At 32.2% G+C, this 13,101-nt stretch overlaps 1 protein-coding gene across 1 annotated transcript; it reads right to left on the bottom strand.

Moving 5' to 3' along the window:
- Window positions 1-3,208: 3,208 nt before the first annotated feature.
- Window positions 3,209-5,084, bottom strand: LOC126690322 (protein DMP2-like). The gene is made up of 2 exons (XM_050385430.1): window positions 4,498-5,084; window positions 3,209-3,227 (listed from the first exon to the last, which is right to left on the bottom strand). Exons 1-2 carry the CDS (start codon window positions 5,082-5,084, stop codon window positions 3,209-3,211), a joined length of 606 nt encoding a protein of 201 aa, XP_050241387.1.
- Window positions 5,085-13,101: the final 8,017 nt, after the last annotated feature.

Raw genomic sequence — 13,101 nt, 5'->3', positions numbered from 1 at the left:
CAAGAGAAACAATTAGCTACATCAAATTAAGTCATACACACATTTTCTAAAAAAAAAAAGAAAAAGAAAAAATCATAAACATCATGGGACTTTTGAATGCATTACTTTATGAGGAGGAAATTACACAATCTACACAAAGTATTAGTTAGCATATCTGGATAAATAACCTCTTCAATTCAATAATCCAAAACCAACCCTCACTACAAGTCAAGAAATCACACAAACCCGTTTCATTCCCTAAATTTATGGTGAACCCATGAAACCATATCACACTTAGAACGAAGGCCTCCAAAATCTCACAAAAAAGCCTATTTCAATTCACGAAATCCAAACCCAACGTTGACCAAAACTAAAGTGAAATTAATTCTAATTAATCCAATTAAAGAGCAATCAAAATTGTGGGTTCTAGTTAGCCCAGCAACTCTCCAAAAAAAAAAAACAAAAACAAAGACCGATCGAAATTAGCCTCCAATTATCGAGTCCAAATCTTCTGCCATGTTGTGTAAGAATTTGCGTCAACTGGAAAATAGAGAGTACTTTCTTTTCTAAAGTAAATGAAGCTAAAACTAAATGTGTGATTCTCAAGCTCAACCACCCAGGTTTGTGCTTTTGACATAAATGACTTCTAAATCAAACCAAACAAAGGCATCAAGAACAGAGCTCTCAAAAGTTATAAGAAAGGTTATAATACAAAATTTTCAACATTCTCTCAAAACTCAAAGAATTTTTGCTGTTTTTGTTAGTTGATTCAATGCACTGGTTTTTATGGGTGGGGCGCAATACTATCTCAATTGGCTAAAATTGAGAGTTAAAAAATTAAATTTCAATTTCTCAGCTTCTTAATTAAAAATTGGGTAAATTACAATAACCTACCCCGAGGGTTTGGAACAATACCAAACACATCCAAAGGTTTTTTAAAATGACCAATTTGGTCCTTAAACACTAACACCGTTTGTGCTTTGTCTATTAAACTAATTTGTTTCATTTTTTAGATTACCCTGTTCTTATCTCTCTCTCTCTCTCTCTCTACATTCTTTCTTGCCTTCACGCTAGTAAAATCTCCATCTCTCCCTCAAGCCCAAGCTCAAGCCATAAGGTTTTAGACCATTGCCACCGAAACGGTTTCAGAGCCGGCTAACCCTCAAAACTCATGCCATACGTCGTTGTTTAAATCTGTGAGGCTAGATCTGGATCTAAGAGGATGATGGTTGGATCGCGATCTAGGAAGATGGTGGATGGTGGTTTCTGGGTGTGATGCATGGTGGTTGGTAGTTATAAGGTCACTGTCCAATGTAACTTTCCATCATGGGTATGAGTTTTTTTCTTAAAAAAAAATTGATTTGGGTTTGTTTGGGTTTGAGGTGTGAATCATGTGATGTTGGATGGTTGGTGATAAGCCAAAAACGAATTGACCCTTTGTGATGAATTAATTGATTAATTAGCTAAGTTTATTAATTAATCGAATTAACATGCAAAGCGCGTGGTAGCACAAACAAATCACCAATAAACTAATTATGCAACGGAAAATAAATAATACGGTGATTTGTTTACAAATGGGGAAAACCTAACGGCAAAAACCCCACCGGGTGATTTTCAGGTCACCACTCCCGAAATTCCACTATTATCACAACAAGCGGTTACAAGTAAAGGAATCCCAAGTACCTTACCAACTTACAGTTGAACCCTTACCCCAATACCCAATTGGACTTGTTCTATAGTGACAGTTTCCCCTTTCGATGCACGGCTCCCAAGTACGTGACTAACCAATTGTGCGGATCCCAGTACGCGACTTTAATTACCAACTAAGAAGGTTGTTGGCTGCAAAGTTCTTCAGTTCATCCATACGATGAAGATCAAGAAGATGATTGGTCACAAAACCCTACGGTGCACATATATAGCAACTTCTTCAAGAAAAAGAGATGAACTAGAGTAAGAATTTCGTCTCTGGTCACAATTTGCTTGAACAGAGTTTGCTCAATACTTGTGCAACTTGTGAACTGTTTGACGGCCCTTAAAACAATCATTTTATATGTCTAGGGTTAGGAGAAAAGAAGGCCCAAAGACACATTCATGGATTCCAAGAAAAACAGAACATAATTTTTGTTTCTTTAAACCTCGACAAATAGAAGCTGTCGAGCATCTGTCGAGCTCGCTGTTGAGCCACGAGGCTGAAACAGCTTCTTAAACCTCGACACATGCTAGCTATCGAGCTTTAGTAACTCTGCACTTTCAACTTGTTTTCTTGGACAGACTTGAAGGCTTCAACACTTGATCTTGAAACATGGTTTCTTGAAGTCTTTAGACATATTCTAAATCTACCTAAATACAAGTAAAGTGCGTTTGTCAAAGGATAAGCCAATTACATATAATAGTAACATATGTTCCTAACAAGTGAATCACATGTGTCCTAACAGTTGGAATCGTTTGGGTTTGAGAAGGATGAGTAGGTAGTGATAGGTGGTGTTGTGGTGAACGGTGGTTGTTGGGTCACACAATGCTCGCCGTTGTGGGTCTGAGTTTTGTTTTGATTGATTTATTTATTTATTTGGGTCTATTTGAGGTGTGATGTTTGATGATTGGTTGGTCGAGCTAATCATATTTGACTGTCTTGTGTGATGTTGGAATTAATTGGGTTGATCTTGGTCTAATTTTTTGATGTAGTGAGATTTTTGTGTTTTTTTCTTTTTTGAATGTTCTGTAAAAAAAATTTCCAAATGAAACTGTGTATGGTTTTGGAAAATGGATACACTGGTTTAGTGAGATTTTTTTGAATGTTTCTTAAATACATGGCCATGTATATCCTTTGGATGGTTTGGGCTTGAGAATGAATGAGAGAGAGGGTTTATGTTCTGGGTGAAGAAGGGAGAGTGAAGAAATGGAATGAATAAATGAGCTGAAAATTTGTTTAGGAGAGAGTGAACAAACGAAATTACACGGCGTTAGTGTTTAAGGACCAAATTGGTCATTTTTTTTAAACATTTGGTTGTGCTTGGTATTACACGGCGTTAGAGTGAACAAACGGAATTACATGGCGTTAGTGTTTAAGGACCAAATTGGTCATTTTTTTTAAAACATTTTTTTTTTTTAATTTAAGGCTTGAGGTTGAAAGTTAATTTTTTAAGTTTCAATCTCAATCATTGAGAACTATTACACCCCGTATAATACCCTAGGTATTGCATGAGTTCTCAACTTATTTCTTCTGCATAGTCTAGAAATACTCCATTTTCCTGCAAAAGATTCTATAAATATTAAATTACTATTACCACTATTACTCTATTAGACGCTAAACATGCCTGACCTCCTATTTTATAGCTAAAACAAGGTCTTCCTCAGTTATGACATGTCCTTTATTGGAAAATTAATAAATAAATAAATAGGCCTGAGGAGGACCAAGGAGGGCTACCAAGCATACATGCATGCACAGACTAACCCTTAAAAGAGTAATGTTATGACCACAATTTTAGCTACAACTTATTCATTAGGCAAGTTGTGAGTGGTAGAGTGGTTGACTCATATGGATCTATCACTTTTATCACATCACTTACAACTCACCACATAAGCAAATAATTATGACAAAAATTGTAATTCTAACAATTTTTCTTAAAACTGTTAAATAGTCCAAATCACTACATCTCAATATATAGGCCTAGTGACAAATATATACATCTCAATATATAGGCTATAAATAGAGCCATCCCATGATTTTCATCTAGATTCTTTTTGTAAATGTACATTAAAAAATTAACGGCTTCTGCTTCCACGTAAGCTCCGCAGAGCGAATTCGCAACATAGTTATCCTTATTTATAGCCTGGAGTACTGACTCTTCACAGGTTTCCAAGTCTGGTGGTAGCGAAGTATCCTTGACGAAAGCCTAAGCAAGTTTGAGTGTGGTTTCTTTGGGTTTTTTCTTATTCTGAATTTGTTGCCCTATATTCATGTTTCCTTGTTGTATATACGCGTATGTATATATGTTCGTTGGCCCTTTTATGCCAAGTTGCACTACTTGTACTTTTATCCCTTCTTTCTGGTTCAATTTGTGAAAGAAACTAGGTCTCAAAGGGCCGGGAAGGATATTTCCTTATAGTGGACGTACGTAGAAATCATGTTTGATAGTGAAAGAAAATGGTTTGAAATATCACACATGTTAGTACTTTTCTCTCCTTTTCTCTATTTATATATGGGTTGGGCTCCTGCTGTAACTTTAATTATCGGTGTATCAAAATAAACAAATTAAAGTATAAAAGAAATCCATTAAAAAAAAATGCTAAGGACAAAGAAATCAATACCAGCATCCTTTTACCTCTCTTTCACATGTATTTATTTCACTAATTCCTTACCTTCTATATTAACTCACATTTTTTTTTTGGTCATATTTAACAATTTTAATTACATAATATTAAAATGCTATGACAGCTTGTTATTAGAAACATGTGGACAACTACAGACCATTAGAAAAATGTTGTTTACCCAAAAAAAAAAAAAAAACTATTAGAAACATGTTGACAACTAGAGATAGATTACTAGTACTTGAAGGGTATCCAATTCCATGGCAATTGTTGGGGAAGAACATGAAAAGCCCACTAGAAACCACGCCAACAGCTGGAGGAAGCACCTTGAACAAAGTCTTCTCCGACGAATCAGACACCGGATAGAAGCAACCCACAGTTTTTTGGTCCAAAAGCACTAGAACCCCAAACACAGTCAGTGCAAAAAGACCATGAACAAAGTCCCCAAACCGAAGCTTATAGACCGACAAGTCCACGTTCTTAGAGTCTTCCGAGGTCCAAAGGCCCTTCGATGTTACAACTCCATAGTGAGTTTTCCCATCATCTCCAACGTAACTATCAGTGAATGAAGAAAAGAAGCAAGAAAAGCCGCACACAGCGACAAGAATGGCGGTGAGGTACTTGTAGATGGTTGTAGTACAGTGGCCATTGTTGGATAGGACAGGGCTGAGGAATTGGTACAAGAAGACTGTACCAGTTGGGAGGAGCCTATTGAGGTTGCCTAGCCCTAATAGTGTTTTGTCTTTGATTGTTGTCTGAGACGACTGAGAGAATTGCTTGGACTTTGAGGCACCCATAAGGGATGGGTTTAAGAATAGTGTTTGTTTTTTGGGTTATGGAAGTTGTAAGTAGCAACTAACTTTTGGGGTATTTATAGAGCAATTAAGCTGATATAGAGACTAGAGAGAGCTTTCATGATTTGGTCTGCCTAAACTTGAAGAGAGAGTTGGGTAGCTAGGTTTGCCTTTACTTGTGGGAATACCTAGGGTGAGTTCATGGGCGGCAAAAAGTATTGTGTTATGGATACATGCTAAATCGCATTCAAGTCTATGTAAAGTTTACAATTACGACACACTTTCATTTATTTATTTATTTATTGCTGAAGATTACACACTTATATGACATGAGAAGAATAGTGTTACATACACTTAGTTGATTTGTAATATATAAGATGAAAGGGTCTTTTATCTCTCACATCCACTTTTTTCATGTCTACACTTTTAAAATATGTATAATTAGTGCATTAATTATGGATATTGTATAAAGATATGGATGTAAAATGAGTATAAGAGATTATTTTCTCAGGATGAAAGTATGTATGTGGTATTTACACTAGACATGGCAAATCGGTGGGTTGAGTCGAATTCAAGTTGGGTCGATCGGGTTGCAGGTCAAATGGGTTACAGGTTAAAAATGGGTCATTTTAAGTGGGTTAAAAATTAGTTTGGGTCAATTGGGTTGCGGGTTAGGTTGATCTGTATTTTTCATGACTTTTTTTTTTTTTAATAAAGAAAAATAACATGGATTTGCCATTTGGAAAGTCATGCAACAAATTACTTGATATAAAATGCATTACTTTGAATTCACTACTTATATCAAGAATGAACTCAGTTAAACTTATTAATACTTATTCAATAATTTTAAAATTATACAAATCCCAACATTGCGAACTAAAACAAAATAATACAAAGATAAGTAAAACAAATACACAAGTTTTATGTCTACACAATATCAACATCTCAAAATATAAAACAAAATTACAAATGACTTATTGGATAACTTATTTGACAAAGAATAAAAACATATAAGAAATTTACAATTTTGAAAATTAATTTTATAATTTATTATCAATAGTGGTTGGCACTCTATTTCAATTTAAGAATATACATTAAAGTTTGATTATTTACTTATTTATATATGGTCTCTTTATGAATATCATTTCATTGTTAAACAACACACTCTAGAAAATATCATAATTTATTTTGAAAAGACGTTTATTTTGGACATAAATTAATAAAAAAAATAGGTCTAAACATTCATAATTTATGTTAATTTAATACTTTGACTTCACTATTTTTACATTTATGAATGTTTCTCACATGTCTACAATTTTAAATTTATATTTTTAACTTTACTGTAACCAGATTATCTTAACATGTACTTTGTTATTTAATATTTAAAAATCTTTACTCATTACGGAATGCTCAACCTTTCATCTTCAATTTATTTGCATGCAGTTATATAAATGTCTCAATTATTTCCTTAATGCTCACAACAAACGATTAAACCAATATTGTCTTAAATTTATTATTTTTTTTACCAAAAAAAAAGTTTTAAAAATGGCTCGGGTCATAGGTCGGGTTGACCCACAAAAAACACAAGTCGGGTCACGGGTCAACCCATTTTTGCTTTAGGCCAAAAAATCAGGTTTGAGTTGGGTCAGGTTGGGTTAGAAAATTCTAACCTATTTTGCCATGTCTAATTTACACGTATAGATTACAAGTAAGTATGAATGCGGTAGGTGTTGCATGTATAATTGTTATAAGAAAGGAAAATTTTTAATTCCCAATATCAATTGAGTTTAATTTGCATTATATTTAGTTAATATTTTTCAAATTAATTGTATATTCAACATTGTCTATCAGTATCGAAGCTTTTAGAATTTATTCTGTTACACTTATAAACAGTACTTCAAACATATAATCCCCACCACTCAGGTGGTGAAAGTGTCACTTGGAGCTCTCTAGCTAAATCAATATTGATTGACCAAGCATGCAGTTATTTTATATAAATTTTATTTAAAGGATGATATCCAAAGCTTTGTCTAAGCATATACGTACCTTCATAAAGCGTGTGGGGGAAACCTATGTAATTTCTTCTTTATACTAAAAAAAATATATATTAAAAAATAGGCGCCTCTGGCCCATACTCACGAAATTTTTAAAATTTATATATATGTTGTTTTAGTACACATTAATTACCTTACCCTCATATTCTTATAGGTGCAAATTAATTGATTAGGACAGTCTATTCAATTTACGTAATGCTCTATTTCGTTATTTTCCTGGTCAAATAATCAACATTAATTTTCATACTTAATTAGTTGTATGAAGTGTTCATTATCCAGAAGAAATGGGTGGTGAATTTATGCATGTCCAGGACGCCAAGTGCCATTATATATGTTATGTTCAATAAACGTTGCTTTCTCTCATAAGTCATATCTACAAATGACTAAAATAGTTCATCAAATTGGCGTCTAATCTATTTCTTGTTTTATTTAGACTTATCTCATGTTCAACATGCTTGTCAGAGATATATTTTCTACAAATGTGGAGAGAATTTGAACCATGGAGGGGTTTCCTGAAAATGATAGACTAATATATCTATTAGCAATAAGGTTGATCAGCTACAATATTGTGCTAGTCCAATTATGTTGTTTAAGCCAAACAATTCTATTTTGGACAAGAGTTGCTGTGATTTGAATTTGACTTTTTAAATATGATGCTATACGGTAGCATGCAAGTACATATATACATTACGGACTTTGCCAAAAAAAAAAAAAAAAACAACGTACATTATATATACATATTTAAGTTGAACAAGAAAGGTTATTTTCTATGTTAATTAGATGGATTAGATTGATTACCTAAGTAAGTTCCACCAGGAAAACCTAGCTAACCATGCAGCACAACTTCATAGTTCAAACTACAAATTAAAGAGTTGAAGCTAGAGGTATGTCCACAGTTTTTTTACCTTTGCCAAGAAAGCTTTCTTCCACACTCTTGCATGATCTCACTCATAGGCAAGTTTGTACTTTTCAAGAGAATACTATAAACAGCAAAGCCTGTCCAATTTCCAACCACCACTGGAGTTTTCTTTTATCTTTTCCCAACATCTAGCAAGTCAATAATCACTTGGGAATTTAAGACATCTGCTTAATTAGTACGAACAATTTGCGAAAGATGCATGACATGCATGATGACTATATTGTTGTATGCAAGATATATTTCTTTTGATGATGGAAATGTTGAAAATTCAGGCACCGATCCCATGATATGATCATTCAGTGATAAATTCAACATCTCCAGTGAGTTTTTTGCACACCAAGACAAGTTATTGATAAGCTCAAATAGTTGTCCCACTTAGCTTATTATCCGACCGGGACAATGAACTTAAAGTACAAATATTACCCAAGGATTTTGGTATGCTACCTTCAAGTTGGCAGTAAGAGATCAAGAGCAGTAAGAGATTTCAAATAGTTGAAACGGGTATGAGTTGAGAGAGAGGTTAGAGGAAGATCACATGAACTCAAGCTCAATTTTGTTAAATAAGGGAGACGATTACTTGATATGCCAAGAATGTATTGACTCCTTTGGTAACTTAATAAATTAATTTAGCCAAATGAAATTAATTAGATTCAATCACTTGCAATAAGCGTGGTAGCACAAACAAATCATCAACTAAGTTAAATGCAGCGGAAAATAAATTTGATACAGGTGATTTGTTTACGAATGAGAAAAATCACCGAGGCAAAATCTCATCGGGTGAATTTAAGGTCACCACTTCCGAGAATCCACTATTATCAAAATAAACGGTTACAAGTAAAAAGAATCTCAGTACCTAAGACCAACCTACAGTTGAACCCTTACCCCAATACCCAATTGGACTTGCAATATAGTGGCAATCTCTCATTTCAATGCATGACTTCAAGTACGTGATTAACCAATCAATGCATGGATCCAAGTACATGACTAACACACCAACTTGAGAAAGATGTTGGCTGCAAATTTTTTCAGTTCATCCAAATAATGAAGATCAAGAAGCTCCTTAGTTACAAAACTCTTGGCGCAAAGATGCAGTAGTTTCTACAAGGAATATGATGAACTAGGGCAAATTCTGTCTTCGGTCACAATTTGCATGCACAATCAATTTGCATTGAGTTGCATCACTTTGCGCATCACATTTGACGGCCTTTAAAATAATCCTTATATATGTCTAGGGTTGTGAGAAAAGAAACTCTACACAAATACACTTGGATATGCATAAAAACATATTTGGAAATCTGAATTTCGTAATTCTTGATAGATGTTTTTGTCGAGCAGCTGTTGAGCACAAGCATTAAACCTAGATAAATATTATCTGTTGAGCTATTTGTCAAGATTTAATAAACAACATTTCTTCACTTATTTCTTGGAGAGATTTGCATGACTTCAATATTAGACTTGAACTCTTGTTCCTTAAAGTACTAAACTCATCATAGATCTATCCAATTACAAGTAAAGTGCGTTTTGTCAAAAGATTAGCCAATATTACATAACATATGTCTCTAACAATATCCACATATGTCCTAACAACTAAATTTAGTTCAAGTTGTTTTAAAGAAGACAAATGAGGGAGCCACTGAAGGTTTCTAACACAATTGAAATTATTTTCACTGAGATCTATAGACTCCAAATTCAAAAGGTGTCCAAACTGAGCCTCAAAGAAATAGAGGTATTTTAAGTTAAAGAACCAATAAATTCTAGGATTTGACTCATTGAAATCATTGTAACTGAGGTCCAAAGAACTCAAATGATGCAAGTCAAGTAGTGAAGAACTAATGTTACCTTGCAAAGCCTGTGTTTTTTCAGAATCACCCCAGATCAAGCTCAAGTACGTGGCCTGTTTGCTTGCTGCAATGAACTCCTTTCCACTTGCAGCAATTCTCTCTTTTCATCTTGGCTCCGGCCCCATGAAGAGAGTCTACCATAATCATCAACAAGGCCTTTTTTGAACTCAAAGAGTGCTTGTCTCTCCCTTTCAATGCACCAGAATTAGCATCTTCAACCACTGAAATAAATCCAATGGCTAGTTTCAAGTGCAATAAAAGCATTAATAATGCAAGGATAAGTTTTAATTAGGGATCTTCTGTCCATAATTACTGTTATTGCTAATGGAAATAACAATTGATATTAAGATCAAGATGCAACCAAGATTCCAGGCTGCATTAGGAAAACATGCAATGCTGCAAGTATATGGGTTTTTTTTTTTGGCTGCCAAGCATCAGCTATTTATAATGGGAAAATTTATTCATGGCACTCAGTGTACAACGTGATTTTACTCTCTTCTCTCGCCTATCATGTATTCAATTAGTAGAACAAACTATTTATGTTATAGGAGGAAGTACTATGTCATTCTTTTTGAAAATACTAAATAGTTACTCTTATAAAGTCATTGCAAAAACAAAAAAAAAAATAATTAAAAACCAAAAACCAATGACATTGTTATTAAAAGAATAAATAAATAGCCCGTTAATCTATGTCTACATATATCTAAAAACTTAAGTTTAACATTTATTATTGTTACGCTTGTTGAAGCATCTCATCCACCACAATATCATTTTTTTATTCACCTTTAATTTTTTTTTGACAATAATAAATATATATAAATATATTGGCTTTAAAAATTCATCTTAGGCAATTTTAACTTTACATATTCATCTACTTTATTTTTAATACTATAACTAAATAATAAATTAATGAAAAATTTAAAAAAAAAAATTGTCTATACATATTCATCTTGAACAGTTTTAACTTTACATATAATTTTTCTTTTACATGTTCTAATTTAATTTAAATGTTTATAATTGAAAAACGAAATCACTAAAGAATAAAATTTTTAAAATAAAAAGTCTATAAAAAGTTATTAACAAGTCTTGCTTAATATTTGATAGTAGAAAAGATACAAATTGACAACCACCCTATAGGAGGAGTTTGAATCAAGTGCATTATAGATCTCTTGCGGGAGGTTTGTACCCCCATTGTCCTATTATTAACTAATTCATATGTATTCCTTGATGCAAGTATTTTTTATCATTTATTTACAACATTAAATTCTTTTAATGAATGGTGTTTGTTGTTGACCTAATTTGAGAGAAAATCATATTATAATATGTCATATTTTGTATTATTGTAAGGTTTTGGTTTATTTCAAAAATAATAGGATAGTTTAGACAATAATGAAGAACAATTTGTGCAGTTGAAAGAGATTGTTTTTGTGCAATTTCCTTTCACTTTTTGTAAATATTTTATTTAAAAAATTAGTAGTAAATTGTTATGTCTTTGTTATATGATGTTTCTAGATATTTGAGTAATTGTTTTAAGCGTTTACGTATATTTTATATTACTTTTCATCTTTCTTATCTCATTGGTGTATTTTTTTTATATTTTTTTTTATAGATTTTTAAGAAAACAAATTCAATTTTGTGTTTAAATTTATTTATCTATTCATTATTTACATATTAGATTAGGTTATGACTTATGACAATATTTACACAATACTTCCTTTTTTTTTTTTTTTCAAAAATTTTCCTCTACCTTTTTCTCCTTTGAGACTTTCAAAATCTCCAAGCCCTTGGGTTCCATGTCTCAATTTATAAGTTTTTGGTATTTGTAAAACGGGCGGCGCCATGTATGGTTTAGGGGGTTCAAATGAACCCCCCTGTGCTAGCAATTTTTTATTTATTTAAATATAATATATATTTTTTTATTTGACCCTCTTAAATAAAAATTTGAACACTTTGACTCCAAATTTTTTTAAAACCCACTTGAAATAAGTTTAATTATGATCATCTTAACAATATTTTGATCTTTTTAAATACAAAAAAAAAATGCCTAACAACAATCCAATTTTATCTAAAATTTGGGAGAAATAGTAAGCCCAACAACAAAGTAATTTTTTTTTTCCCATCTAAAATCGTTTTAAAAAGCCCATTTAGATCGTAATAAATTTTAAATAAACTAATGAAAAATTCATAGTTTACATTGTACTATCATTGTAATATTTACATTGTTTCTAAACAAATGTGTACAAAATTGTATAGTTTTTGCAAATGAGTGTAGTATAATTATTTATAATATAAATCTTACATTGATAGTACAATGTAAACATATAATTGTCATAAGCTAATAAAAAAAGTATTTTAAACAGTAATAATTAAAATTCACTTAACAACAACAATTAACATGTTCATTATATTAAGAAAAATGTCATATAAACCTATAGAATGTACTTTAGACAAATTTGTAATAAGAAAACCATTTAGACCATAAGATTCAAATTTTACGTGAGATGTATCTTCTTATTGAAACCCCTAGAAAAAAATCTTAGAGCCGCCACTGATTTGTAAGTATATATATATAAATCTAATAATGAGCTATATGGGTGGGTTGGATCCCATCCAAATTATAATGGGTTTGGTGGGTAATGAAATTTAATTTATATTTATATGAGTCATAAATAGATAAATGGGTGATTGTGTATCTAATCTATTTATGACCCAATCCACCTAGTTGCCACACCTATATGATTTTCTTCTAAATTCTTTTTGTAAATGAACATTAAAAAATAAACGGCTTCTACTTCCACGTAAGCTCCGCAGAATTCACAACATACTTATCCTTTATAGCCTGGAGTAATCTATCTCTAGTTGTCAACATGTTTCTAATAACAGTCTCTAGTTGTCAATATGTTTTAATAACAAGTTGTTGTAGCATTTTAATATTATGTAATTAAAATTGTTAAATATGATAATATAAATATAAAGATAGGTGAGTTAATATAGAAAATAAGGAATGAGTAAAATATTTAAAACCACATTGAAAATGAGAGAAATTCTTGTATTGTTTTTAAGTACGGTGATTAATTGGCTAGCTGAAATGTATTTGAGTAGAGATTGAGCTAGATATGTGCTCAAGAGGGAGGGGAAGGAAGGCTTGTTGATTTCTTTGTGTGTGTGGTGTGTCCCTGGTATTTTTTTTTTTTTATGGATTTCTT

Source organism: Quercus robur, chromosome 6 (assembly GCF_932294415.1).
Source record: "Quercus robur chromosome 6, dhQueRobu3.1, whole genome shotgun sequence".
In the NCBI taxonomy this organism is placed as follows: Eukaryota; Viridiplantae; Streptophyta; class Magnoliopsida; order Fagales; family Fagaceae; genus Quercus; species Quercus robur.
This window is presented reverse-complemented; position numbering and strand designations above follow the sequence as displayed.